A 15,288-nucleotide genomic window follows, 5' to 3' on the forward strand; every position below is an offset into this window, starting at 1 on the left:
GAGAATGTAAAGCACAATATGGTATATCCTTTTGCATGCCCTTGCGGGGAACGTTTCGGTGCCCCCAACCTTTTGCATCGTCATAGAAGAAAATATGTAAGCTATCATAAATATCATAAATAACTTATTGCCTCAAGCCAATAAATAACTAATTGATTTATTAACATTTCATGTTTCAGGAACATTAATCATCATCAACACCGCCACTCCGGCAATAGTAGCAGATTATTTCTAAAATGTATTATAATATTATTAATTAAATATATAGAAAAAAAATTTATTTAAAATTTAGAATGCATTATTTATTATCAATTATATATATTTTTAGTAATTGCAATAATGTAAAATGTTGAATTATCGACAACATGCGAAAATTTAAATACTTGCTATCTATTCTTTATATACAAAAAAAAGATTATTTTACATTAGCCAGCATCCCCATAACATATTACTTACTAACTAACATATTTTTTAATTTTTTAAATTTTTTTTTAGTAAAAATGCTTGGATTTTCTTCAACAGTAACTACAAACACACAAACATTTATAAACTTGAATCACCTTAACTCCTTAATAATGGATGTAAATTGGACAGAATGTAGTAGGGGTTATGGTTATTTTTTAATGTTTTTTCAAAGTTATGGTTTAGCATACGGTTGCCGCATGATGCCAGGTATTCGGACTTGCTGCGGTAATGCGCTTCACGTCGTCATCCAGTCATCCATCGCAATTGTTACCCTCCTAAATGCATCCACAGGGTAGCGGAGTACCTACCCTTTACAGGGACGTATTTTTTATAGCTGTAGGAACGTGGGTTATTTTTTAATAATTTTTCAAAGTTATGGTTTAGCATACGGTTGCCGCATGATGCAGTTTACACGGACTTGCTGCGGTAATTCGCTTCACGTCGTCATCCATCGCAATTGTTACCCTCCTAAATGCATCCACAGGGTAGCGGAGTACGTACCCTTTACAGGGACGTATTTTTTATAGCTGTAGGGGTTATGGTTATTTTTTAATATTTTTTCAAAGTAATGGTTTAGCATACGGTTGCCGCATGATGCAGTTTACACGGACTTGCTGCGGTAATGCGCTTCACGTCGTCATCCATCGCAATTGTTACCCTCCTAAATGCATCCACAGGGTAGTGGAGTACGTACCCTTTACAGGGACGTATTTTTTATAGCTGTAGGGGTTATGGTTATTTTTAAATATTTTTTCAAAGTTATGGTTTAGCATACGGTTGCCGCATGATGTCGGGTATTCATATTAGTAATATTAAAATTAGTAACAATGAATAGCACATGCATTAGCAACTATAACATGCCAGGTTAGAATATTGGAACATTAACTATTATGAGCAGACATCAATATTTAACACAATGTAGTACGCACGAAAACCGTAAGAGATTAAATTGTTTTCGCAGGAATCTGCATATGATCTACTATTTAGATTTTTCGAAAACGTGTTATTTAGGATTTTTTTAAAAGCAACAGCAGTGGGTTGCCGCATGATGCCGGGTATTCGGACTTGCTGCGGTAATGCGCTTCACGTCGTCATCCATCGCAATTGTTACCCTCCTAAATGCAACCACAGGGTAGCGGAGTACGTACCCTTTACAGGGACGTATTTTTTATAGCTGTAGGGGTTATGGTTATTTTTTAATATTTTTTCAAAGTTATGGTTTAGCATACGGTTGCCGCATGATGCCAGGTATTCGGACTTGCTGCGGTAATGCGCTCCCTGTCGTCATCCATCGCAGTTGTTACCCTCCTAAATGCATCCACAGGGTAGCGGAGTACGTACCCTTTACAGGGACGTATTTTTTATAGCTGTAGGGGTTATGGTTATTTTTTAATATTTTTTCAAAGTTATGGTTTAGCATACGGTTGCCGCATGATGCCAGGTATTCGGACTTGCTGCGGTAATGCGCTCCCTGTCGTCATCCAACGCAATTGTTACCCTCCTAACAGCATCCACAGGGTAGCTGAGTATGTACCCTTTACAGGGACGTATTTTTTATAGCTGTAGGAACGTGGGTTTTTTTTAAATATTTTTTCAAAGTTATGGTTTGCATACGGTTGCCGCATGATGCCAGGTATTCGGACTTGCTGCGGTAATGCGCTCCCTGTCGTCATCCATCGCAGTTGTTACCCTCCTAAATGCATCCACAGGGTAGCGGAGTATGTACCCTTTACAGGGACGTATTTTTTATAGCTGTAGGGGTTATGGTTATTTTTTAATATTTTTTAAAGTTATGGTTTTTCATACAGTTGCCGCATGGTGAAGTTTACACGGACTTGCTGCGGTAATGCGCTCCCTGTCGTCATCCATCGCAATTGTTACCCTCCTAAATGCATCCACAGGGTAGCTTAGTATGTACCCTTTACAGGGACGTATTTTTTATAGCTGTAGGGGTTATGGTTATTTTTTAATATTTTTTCAAAGTTATGGTTTTTCATACAGTTGCCGCATGGTGAAGTTTACACGGACTTGCTGAGGTAATGCGCTTCACGTCGTCATCCATCGCAGTTGTTACCCTCCTAAATGCATCCACAGGGTAGCGGAATACGTACCCTTTACAGGGACGTATTTTTTATAGCTGTAGGGGTTATGGTTATTTTTTAATATTTTTTCAAAGTTATGGTTTAGCATACGGTTGCCGTATGGTGAAGTTTACTCGGAATTGCTGCGGTAATGCGCTTCACGTCGTCATGCATTATGGTTATGGTTAAATGCAGATCCATACGGAGAACAATTTAATCTCTAATGATTTTCGTCATATCTCTCACGGTATTCCCGGGAAACAGATCGTAATCGTTTTCCAAATCATTATATTATGTTTATATGTCATGTATTTATGTTACCTACTCTGATTCCAACTAAAACAAATAAAATTATTAAGTACAAAACAAAAATTGGAGGGAAAGTATTATAGTTACGCAATCTCTGTGCTGACATTTTTTGCTCAAAAAGTTTTTGAATTCATTTATTTATAGTTGTTTGTTTTTATAAAGCTTTAAATATGAGTAAACGTAGCTTATCTCTGGTACACATGGCAAAATCAAATGTTGTGTTGCAGAAATCTAGTATACCTGAAATTTCTTGCAACGACAACAGTGGTTTGTTGTCGTTTGCTTCATGTAAGTAATAAACCTACAAATGTATTGTTTTATTTTTATTTTGGTTGGTATATTAGTCATAATTATCTCCTCTGGAGTAACCAAATCCCAAAGAAAAATTACCACTAAGGACATTAATAAAAGATACTAAGGTTATTGAATGGGAAATTCAAAATGTAATTGGTAATGTAGGATTTGGTTATGTTTATTGTGGTAATTTGAATTATTAATTTTTATTATTTAATTGTAATAAACCATACAAATACTAATTTATTTTATTTATTTATTTTTTCACCAATAAAATGTCGTTGTAACAAGTACGAATAAGTAATAGTCCAAACGAGCGTTTGGCAGGGAGAAAAAAATTCTACAACATAATTACTTTCAACAATCATTAACCTACGTTAATATGCATTTACTTATAGAATTTCTTCATTAAAGCCGGGGCTATACATGGCGTAATCTTTGACTTTTTCCATAATTGTAAATTTAGGTTTGAATTCAAACTCTTGATTATATATTATATCTAGCTAGTTTTTAACTAGAGAAAACCATTTTAGTCCAGTCCACATAATATCATGATTAAAAGTAAGGGTCCAGTTAATCGGCACTGATCGTTTGTTTAACATTGCACTAAACTTTTAGGTACAAAACGTATGGAATCGTGTGTCATAAATGTGCACGATTCAGTATGCTGATAAGGGCCGTACGCAATCGTGTTCTACCGTAATCTACGATCGGAATCTAGTTTATAAAATAACTATACCTGTAATAAGTCCGGTAGTATAAATTACCTAATTGACATTTAGTTGCACTATTGTACTAACCACGATGTAGATAAGAGAAGGTGATAACACTCCAGAAGTCAAAACGAAATTTTATCTCAATTGCACAATACCCATTACGGTCATAATCGATAATAACAAGATTGATAAACAATAATATTAGATAAAAAAAGTGTCCTATCTACACTCACACCACAATACACTCACAATAAAGTATAAAAATAACAGTTTGCAATTTACCATTATGAATACACAATAAATAACTGGTTACTGATTTCTGGTATACGGTATTATGACGTATTAGTAGATAAACGATAATAAATGCCGGTATTCCGGCAAACTGTTTATTAAAACATGTGGTTTTTGATTAATCGTTAATGTTATTTTCCCATTATCAAATATGGAATATTAATCATTAATTAATTAAGTACTATACTTTAAATGTTTAACCAAAGAATACGTTATAAACAAATACTAAATTATGTGTATTATTTAAAATATAAATTTAAAGTTTGCGCCAATTATTCGGACGCATACAGCATACCTATTATATTTTTTGATAGTGTTTTAATGTTGTAATTTGATTAATAAATTTGAATTTAAATCCAATCAGCAATATTATTATGTATATGGGAATCAGATTTCATACTTTGCCGACAACTTTATTTGTATAATTTACATATTTTATATATTATTATTTGGTACTAACTCTCCGTGATATTTGTAGTAGGTCCACCAAACTCACAGGTATGGTAACCCGGGGTACTTGCTACGATCTGTGAAAGTTTCAAGACGATAGGTCAAAGGGTTGGTTTTATACGATTTTACGATTGGCGACTATTATCTAGGTGAACCACAGCCACGGTTATGATTACATTATTATTATTGTTTTCCTTTTATCAGTTTTTTAACCTAAATAACACGTTTTCGAAAAATCTAAATAATAGAACTTATGCAGATCCCTACGGAGAACAATTTAATCTCTATTGGTTTTCGTCATATCTCCCACGGGTTTCCCGGCAAACAGCTCGTAAACGTGATTTTCCAAAGCACCAAATTGTCAGTTTTCATTCGCGTTTTCCCGGTAAACCGATGGCCGGACGTACAATTTGCATAGAGGTCGATTTATTCTCCGAGGGATTTTTCACTAGGACCAGTTTTTCGTTTTTCCAAAAAGTCATTATTTAAAACTTTTATTTTTTAAATGGCGTTTGACGTATACGATGTTTTTAAAAAACCTAAATAACTCCATAACTATCGATTTTTCTACCCCCCTCCAAAGGACCGAAAATACTCCCCGGGTGCCGTTCCATAGGATTCGTCGAAAAAATCAATGGGTTATGAGAGGCTAAAATTAACACATCTCGCGAATTTACGTAATATTTACGACCCCCCGCCCGCTAAACTTCCCCGCCCAAATACTTCCACGGTATTCATTTCCGTAAAAATTTGAAAGCGGAATCGTAATCAGCGGCTCGTGCTCTACAGAATTATGATGTTAAACTGTTTAGTATCGAAAGCCATCGCATAGGTGCTCGCCCCTGATATTGAAAAGAGTCCCAGTGGAGTGCCACAAGGCACAGTACTTAGGCCCTTTATTATTCATAATTTTTATTAATGATCTTTTAAGTATAAAAACAAATTTTAATACAGAAATATTAAGTTTTGCTGATGATACATCAATTTTAATATCAGAACGAATTATAGATACCTTGTATTCTGAAGCAAATAAAACCCTAAATAATATTAATACTTGGTTCTGCAAAAACAAACTAAAATTAAATTTATCGAAATCTAAATACATTTTTTTCAATACACAAGATAATAATATTGTAGATTCAAACATTATAAAGGATCACTCTTCAGAATGTAATTCAATTTTAATTAATAAATGTACTCCTAAATGCATTATACTTGAACAAGTAAAATAATTAAAATATCTTGGCTTAATTATTGATTACAGACTAAAATGGAATAGTCATATTAATTGTTTAAACAATATTATACGTAAATTCTTTTTCATATTTAAATATATAAGATATATTTTTAATAAAATTAAATATTAATGTAAACGATTTTTCTAGTTTGAAGTCATTCAAATGGTATGTTTTACATCTGAATTTAAATTTATAGTTTTCTTTTATCCATACCGTCGTAAACTTAAGTATTTATAAAATGTATAAAATTTTTCACTGTTGCAATAAACATTATTTTATTATTATTATTATAATACATTTATACACCTGTATATGACCAGTCGGTTGTGCAATTGTTTTTGCCACATACTACTACTATACAATATACAATCTTTCTGTTGTGGTTTTGAAATACCAGATTTTTTTTAAATTATTTGTTTTAGTTAACCTTGCTGCAAATGACACTGTTTGTCATTTCGATGTGGATAAAAAACTTGAATGCGTTTTTATAAGTTGTCCGTTTTGTGATAAAATATATATATATGAAAACAGTTTCCTTTACCACCTAAATCAGGTGCATTTCCCAGTAAAGGTGTGTGTCGATAGAGGAAATTCAAAGGTAAACTATTTTTTATTTTTTTTTTTAACAGATAAATATGGCAATTTTTTTACAAATATTACTGTAATATATATATTTTTTTTTTTTATTGGGTAATCCGCGGCAACTATGGCCATTGGATGTATTTTTGGTACTGTTGGGAATGTACGGTTGGTTGGAACACGTGAATGTACTGTAATATTATTATTACTAAATGGTGTTTTCTTTATTTTAATAGAATATGTTGAATACGATAGCAAGTTGTATCAATCAGTTCCCCCAAAACAAATATATTTCATCAATAAGTCTTTTACATTTCTTAAAAAGTTACGGGTCAAGAACTAATATTGAGAAATTCAATCAAATTTTAAATGAGAAGTGCAGTACTATACAAAGCTTAATATATAAAAAGCAGGTAAGTGAGTATCGCTCTGCTGTACATTATGGGGTTGGGTGGACCTCGGAGTAGGGTATTTTTGTCAATATTTGAACTTCAAATGCTAATAAAAAAAAATTGTGCCTATGTATTTTTATAATTTTTGAATGAGAGTTAGAACAAGTTATGTGGACCCTTCAATTAAATTTTCAAGTAATTTGTCCCAGCTAAATTTTTTTTATCAACATTTATAAAAAAAAAAATAAAAAAAAATTGAAAATTTCAATTGTCTATAAATAGCTCAAAAAAAGTCAAAATATTTTGAAAATCAAATCATGTAAAGAAAATGGTGATCTAAATAACTGGTAAAATTTTCAAGTATTAACGACTTATACTATTTGAATAACAACAAATATCAAAAATCGTTTAAGGCTAAACCGTTATTTAACGCGGTTTTGTAAAAATTTAAATTTCAAACACTCATAAAAATTATAATAATATACATATATATATACAATTTCACAATAAAAATAATTGCACAATATTTATTTACAGATACTTTCAAGGTACAATAATGTAAATAATGTAATAGAGTACATAGAGGCAGAGGGGCTTGCTGAATATGTTTTATCTACAGAGCCTCACACATTACATAAAATAGCTTCAAGATTTACAATTGATAAAATAGATAAAAAAAAAGGGAAAAAAAAAATAGCTGCAGTTAAAAAATCAACAATAGACATACTTAAAAGCCAAACCGTCAAACAATATTGTAAATTTATTTTAACCAATCAACCAATCGAAAACAATCAAAAACCATCAGCCATTTCGGAACTAAAATTTTTTTTAAAAACCAACACTCCATCCTCCTCAATAAATACATTCAATATAAACAATCTCATACAATCGGCCAACTCAATACATTTCATAGACTACATATTCAGCAGTGTGATATTGTATTACTCGCCAGATATTCTTAATGAGTAGTCACATTTTGTAATATATGTTAATGCCTAATTTGAGTAGTTCAATCTTATTGCATCTCATGTTTCAGTGTCCAATTGTGTGAAGTGGATACATTAAAATCAATCTATCAACAAAAACAATTTTTAATACAACTGTATATATTTATGAAATATACAGAAATTTATTATAATCAAATCAAAGGATTGGTAGATAAAAAAGGCAACGCCATCCTGAATATTCTACCATTTATAAATAGCAACCATTTATATTCATTGGATAAACATTTCCATGAATTCATCGAAGCAATAGAATCATGGTGGCAGAAACCATTCATTGATCTAGAATATGAAAACACAAAGTAAATTTTAAAATTCAATATTCTATCACATAACCTAAATAATTAAAATAAATAATGTAATACCTTAATTTATAAAAAACAGGTGTACAACAAGGGTTCCTGGTATAAGTATTCAAATTGATGACAAGTCGGTCATTGAATTCTTTTACCCGGAAGAGAATGTCGATGGATATAATGATTTGCTAGTAATGACTTGCATATTTGTTTATTATGAAAACTTCAATTTCACTGGAAAATACACAGTATGTTAATAATGTTTAGATATTTATAAGGATTTGCCTAAAAAATAACCCCCGAAAAAATAACCCCATATGCGATTTTGTAAGATTTTAAATAATAATAATTGTCTAATATTCAAAACTAAAATGTATATGAATATTTTATAAAATATTTAAATTATTAAGTGAATTACGAGCATTTTTAAATATTTAATAATTTTAAACAAATAGTCATTTTTTTCAATTTCAATAATATAATAATTTTAAGCAAATTGTCAATTTTTTCAATTACCGTCAATAATGTATAAATAAAAAAATGTAAATAATTTTAAACAAATGTCAATAATGTATAAATAAATAAAATGTAAATAATTTTTGGTAATTAAAGTCCAAATCGAGGGGTGTTTTCCTCCAACCAAATGGCAAAATCGATTGTTCAATGATTCACAAACATTATTGGTTCGGTGGTTGTATACGCGTATTTATTAGAATATACATTTTAGTTTTGAATATTAGACAATTATTATTATTTAAAATCTTACAAAATCGCATATGGGGTTATTTTTTCCGGGGTTATTTTTTCGCGGTACCATTTATAAGACAGCATTTTTTTTAATTTAAAAATATTATCATAAGAACTCATAACATTACCATTACAAAATGCTGTCTGTTACTACATAATTATTTAAAATGTATTAATGACTTAAACTTTACTTTTCCTTAGTTATATAACATATATAATCACATCAAAACCATAATGTGCATTACAAGACATTTCTTTGTTGACAAACCGGCACTGAAAGAAATATTAGTCAAATTAGTAAAAGAAAATTATTTGACACACCAAGAATACCACAGTGACAAAATATACAAACCCAATAAACCAAATATATATAACCATATCAAACAATTTAAAGAATTAGCTACAGTAAAAGACATAATATACATCACAAAAGATACATACTTAACGACAGCTGTTTTTTATAATGTAATTGTATTTGTTTGTCTTGAAACATCTGCAATGGTTGCTTTTAAAAAGATCCTAAATAACACGTTTTCGAAAAATCTAAATAGTAGATCATATGCAGATTCCTGCGAAAACAATTTAATCTCTAATGGTTTTCGTCATATCTCTTACGGTTTTCCCGGGAAACAAATCGTAAACGTGATTTTCCAAATTATTATATTCATCATTATTATAAGTTTAAGTGATATCGGACGATCGTTTTTTTGACTTGTAGATTTCAAATCCACAACAGAAAGATTGTAATTGCAATCATCAATGCACTCGTATCATTTTCAAAGCTCTAAGTCCAACGCATGATTTTATACAATTTTTCCTGTACAAGTACGTAGTACATGTATATCAGTAGCGGGGCAACCACTATTGCAAAACCGACTGGTCGTTAATATATACCTTTCGACTTGTTTTAAGTGCATTTTTATAGTGCGTACTACAATGTAAAATTGCATTACTCAAATACATTTTTTTTTTTTTTATATAAAACATCTAGTTAAATCACACAATCTTTTATCATGTAGGATATGTTAATAATTTTTGTGTAATTAGTAATATTTGTATAAAATTGTAAATATTTTGAACATGACGTGTATGATTTACTAGTATTATAGTATTAAATAACATTAGTATTTTGAATAAAAATTGTATTATGTGTGTGTGTCATCGGCGGTCCATGAACGATTGACAGATCGGCGGCGGCCGGTAAGTTACCGACGCGTTGTGTGATGAACCGGATGCAGCGCACCTGGTGGCATTACGTCTTACATGGGTTATGAGTGTCACGGCATCATGCGGCAACGCACTGCAGATTTTTTTTTTAAAAAGCTTAAACAACAAGTTTTCGAAAAATATAAATAATATAACTTATGCAGATCCATACGGACAACAATTTAATCTCTAATGGTTTTCGTCATATCTCTTACGGTTTTCCCGGGAAACATATCGTAAACGTGTTTTTCCAAATTATTATATTCATCATTATTATAAGTTTAAGTGATATGCATTTAGGAGGGGAACAACTGCGATGGATAACGACAGGGAGCGCATTACCGCAGCAAGTCCGAATACCTGGCATCATGCGGCAACCGTATGCTAAACCATAACTTTGAAAAAATATTAAAAAATAACCCACGTTCCTACAGCTATAAAAAATACGTCCCTGTAAAGGGTACGTACTCCGCTACCCTGTGGATGCATTTAGGAGGGTAACAATTGCGATGGATGACGACAGGGAGCGCATTACCGCAGCAAGTCCGAATACCTGGCATCATGCGGCAACCGTATGCTAAACCATAACTTTGAAAAAATATTAAAAAATAACCCACGTTCCTACAGCTATAAAAAATACGTCCCTGTAAAGGGTACATACTAAGCTACCCTGTGGATGCATTTAAGAGGGTAACAATTGCGATGGATGACGACGTGAAGCGCAATACCGCAGCAAGTCCGAATACCCGGCATCATGCGGCAACCGTATGCTAAACCATAACTTTGAAAAAATATTAAAAAATAACCATAACCCCTACAGCTATAAAAAATACGTCCTTGTAAAGGGTACATACTCAGCTACCCTGTGGATGCATTTAGGAGGGTAACAATTGCGATGGATGACGACGTGAAGCGCAATACCGCAGCAAGTCCGAATACCTGGCATCATGCGGCAACCGTATGCTAAACCATAATTTTGAAAAAATATTAAAAAATAACCCACGTTCCTACAGCTATAAAAAATACGTCCCTGTAAAGGGTACGTACTCCGCTACCCTGTGGATGCATTTAGGAGGGTAACAATTGCGATGGATGACGACAGGGAGCGCATTACCGCAGCAAGTCCGAATACCTGGCATCATGCGGCAACCGTATGCTAAACCATAACTTTGAAAAAATATTAAAAAATAACCATAACCCCTACAGCTATAAAAAATACGTCCTTGTAAAGGGTACATACTCAGCTACCCTGTGGATGCATTTAGGAGGGTAACAATTGCGATGGATGACGACGTGAAGCGCATTACCGCAGCAAGTCCGAATACCTGGCATCATGCGGCAACCGTATGCTAAACCATAACTTTGAAAAAATATTAAAAAATAACCCACGTTCCTACAGCTATAAAAAATACGTCCTTGTAAAGGGTACATACTCAGCTACCCTGTGGATGCATTTAGGAGGGTAACAATTGCGATGGATGACGACAGGGAGCGCATTACCGCAGTAAGTCCGAATACCTGGCATCATGCGGCAACCGTATGCTAAACCATAACTTTGAAAAAATATTAAAAAATAACCCACGTTCCTACAGCTATAAAAAATACGTCCCTGTAAAGGGTACATACTCAGCTACCCTGTGGATGCATTTAGGAGGGTAACAATTGCGATGGATGACGACAGGGAGCGCATTACCGCAGCAAGTCCGAATACCTGGAATCATACGGCAACCGTATGATAAACCATAACTTTGAAAAAATATTAAAAAATAATCATTACCCCTACAGCTATAAAAAATACGTCCCTGTAAAGGGTACGTACTCCGCTACCCTGTGGATGCATTTAGGAGGGTAACAATTGCGATGGATGACGACAGGGAGCGCATTACCGCAGCAAGTCCGAATACCTGGAATCATACGGCAACCGTATGATAAACCATAACTTTGAAAAAATATTAAAAAATAACCATAACCCCTACAGCTATAAAAAATACGTCCCTGTAAAGGGTACATACTCAGCTACCCTGTGGATGCATTTAGGAGGGTAACAATTGCGATGGATGACGACAGGGAGCGCAATACCGCAGCAAGTCCGAATACTCGGCATCATGCGGCAACCGTATGCTAAACCATAACTTTGAAAAAATATTAAAAAATAACCCACGTTCCTACAGCTATAAAAAATACGTCCCTGTAAAGGGTACATACTAAGCTACCCTGTGGATGCATTTAGGAGGGTAACAATTGCGATGGATGACGACAGGGAGCGCATTACCGCAGCAAGTCCGTGTAAACTTCACCATGCTGGAACCGTATGCTAAACCATAACTTTGAAAAAATATTAAAAAATAACCCACGTTCCTACAGCGATCAAAAATACGTCCCTGTAAAGGGTAGGTAGTCTGCTATCAGTATAATATTTCTATGTGATTTTTGGAATTTTTTAAAACACGATTATACGTTGGTACAGCGATCAGCATACGCGTGCTGTATTACTATAAATTACGTATAATCGTGTTTTAAAAAATTCCAAAAATCGTATAAAATCAACCCTTTGACCGATCGTTTTGAAACTTACACACATCGTAGTAAGTACCCCGAGCTACCATTCCTGTGATTTTGGTTAGCCTACTTAAAATATCACGGAGACGGCGTTCTCATTGTGCATTGTTGGTACAGCGATCAATCACAATATCTTTTTTTTTAATAATATAATAATTAAAACAGTATTAATTAATTTTTTTTTTTGGATGCAATGTGGTTACTTCATATATTTCAATTCATATATACAATCATAATTTATTGTGACAAAATAAATATAATGAATGTCAATGGACAGACGAGATTTTTACGGGTTTCGATCGGGCAAAACAGTGTGAACCTCCCGACCACACAGTAAATAAAAACGGTTTATATCACTACTATTTAACGTCAAATAAATACGTCAAATGTCCCACTGTGTGATAATCAATGTTTCCTAATCAATTAGTTGATATCATTATTATAATGGAAAATAAAAATAAAAATGTGTTTTTGATAACTGATAGTAAATAATGTTATCAGTTAATTTTTATTTTTTTGTGATTATTAAATTATATTTTTCGTTATGTTGTGTAATATTAAGGTTATTAAAAAAATATTGAATGGGTACAAATGTAACAGTTTATTGAGGGACAATTGTATCATTATTCGTTATGAGTAGTTATTGTTATTATTGATTATTGATTATCGTTTTTGTGTAGTTAAAAATATTTTTAAATTATTTTCGTATCTGAAAATTGTTGCCCGGGTATTAGGTGTTTTTATTTTGTTCACTGGTTTTATTGGCATGAATCTTGTACCGATAAATTGACTTTGGTAGTTTCTTACGTTTTCTTTTGGGTACTCAAACAATTTTCCATTAAATTGAAAAGGGAATTTCACCAAAACTTTGTCCGATTCAACTTTTTCTACAACCCCGGCCAGCCAAGGACCTCCGTGTATTGTTGTGAGGACACTCATACCAGGATTTGGTACCTGTCGAAATACGTATTTGTTTTATCTTTATTTTATCAAGATAAATCTATATTCAAGTGAATGTTTACGTACCCAAGTTTGAATATTTTCTTCTTGTATTTCGTCAAACAATGAACCACATGCGACGTCGTGGGGTCGTACCTCTTTAGGTCTCTTTCGTTCTCTCATTGGCGGGAATTTGTATCCTCGGCAGTCGATTTTACTTTATTTTACTTCGAATTCCAATTCTATGGCAAGCTATGTTTTCATCCATTTGATCGGATCCACCCATGTATTTATTATACATAAAAACACAATTTGGCATATCAACTTGCACAATTTTCTTTTGTGTTTTAGACTACCTTTTGGTGTTACTTTGTGGGGTTACCCCGTGTACTGTTATATTTTCTTAACCGTCATGAACTGGTCTATCAGGAAAATACAACTTCATAAAGTTTAGGTAATAAATTAATGTTTTATAGGCTTATGTTCAAACAATAAATAACCTGCTAAAACGATGAAAATATACTGAATAATTTATGATTAATACGTGATTTTCTGGAATTTTTTTTGAACCTAAGCTAAGTTTTGTATATCAAACGATTTAGCGTGTAATTATCTATCAGAAATATATAAATTCATAGAGTTTGGTTGAGGAATATAGGTTTTCTACTACATATGGTCCGCGAAATTAAGAAATACGTATTCGCAGATAAACGTATCAGCATGGACGTATTTCAAAAATATATGATATCCTAATTTCTTTAATATTGCACTTATCGACCTGATTTTTTTTTTTTAATTGTTCATAATGGTATTCTTATTGATATTTTACTGTTGGAATACTTCCATCAATCCTAAAACCGAATTAATGAGGTGAATTTTTCGATATTTTGATTCGTCAAAACATATCAGATTTCGAAGAAATTAAAAGTAAAAAAATCGTAGGTTTATGACAAATGTTATATGCAAATACTCATCACATAATCTTCTATCAGAAAAAAATATGTTCATACATTTTGGGTAAAAAATGAAGCAAAAATATGCTTACGTTCAAAACCGATAACACCCGCTAAATCGATGCAAATATACTGAATAAATTATATTCAATACGTGATAACCCAAAAAAATAATTCTAACCAATAAAATTTTTTCGACATCCCAAATATTGAAATTATATAATAAGAAAACACATTTTACTGGATTACATCGAATCAAAAAAAAATCCTTTGAAGGATGTGTACATCAAAAAAAATATTGTGGTTAAATCAACAGCAAATGACTTTGTGGCCAGCCATTACAAAAAGTTTAAACTTTCAAAAAAAGATTTGAACAAACAAAAAAAGTATATAACAAATATTCTCCAAGGACAAACGCTTAACCACATAATTTCAATACAATTGTGTCTGTAAGATTTTATAATTACAATTATTTACAATTTTTTAAAAATTATAATAGTGAAAAAAAACAACATAGCTATGAAGGAAAAGTCATTGATCTAACTGAGTTTAATGATTTACAATTCTATAAGCACAACCAAAATATTGAAATTATCAGAAACACAAAAATTATGTTTGTATCATCATTTTCTATGTTAAGGTTACGTCTACCAATGTATAATAACTTATATGAAATACATTCTATGATTTTCAAAACAATAAAAACAACAAAAAACACTGATGAATAGTACCTAAGTGTATAAATGACAATAATAATAGTTCTAATATT

The 15,288-nt window shown here is 32.2% G+C and overlaps 1 protein-coding gene across 1 annotated transcript; it reads right to left on the reverse strand.

The window, feature by feature from the left end:
• Nucleotides 1–13,268: 13,268 nt before the first annotated feature.
• On the reverse strand, nt 13,269–14,437 carry LOC126553320 (uncharacterized). Its single transcript, XM_050208459.1, has 2 exons — nt 13,654–14,437; nt 13,269–13,581 (listed from the first exon to the last, which is right to left on the reverse strand). The coding sequence occupies exons 1-2, from the start codon at nt 13,747–13,749 to the stop codon at nt 13,291–13,293; spliced, it is 387 nt and encodes a 128-aa protein (XP_050064416.1). The 5' UTR covers nt 13,750–14,437; the 3' UTR covers nt 13,269–13,290.
• Nucleotides 14,438–15,288: the final 851 nt, after the last annotated feature.

The sequence above is a fragment of the Aphis gossypii genome, unplaced genomic scaffold (genome assembly GCF_020184175.1).
Source record: "Aphis gossypii isolate Hap1 unplaced genomic scaffold, ASM2018417v2 Contig00201, whole genome shotgun sequence".
Lineage (NCBI taxonomy): Eukaryota > Metazoa > Arthropoda > Insecta > Hemiptera > Aphididae > Aphis > Aphis gossypii.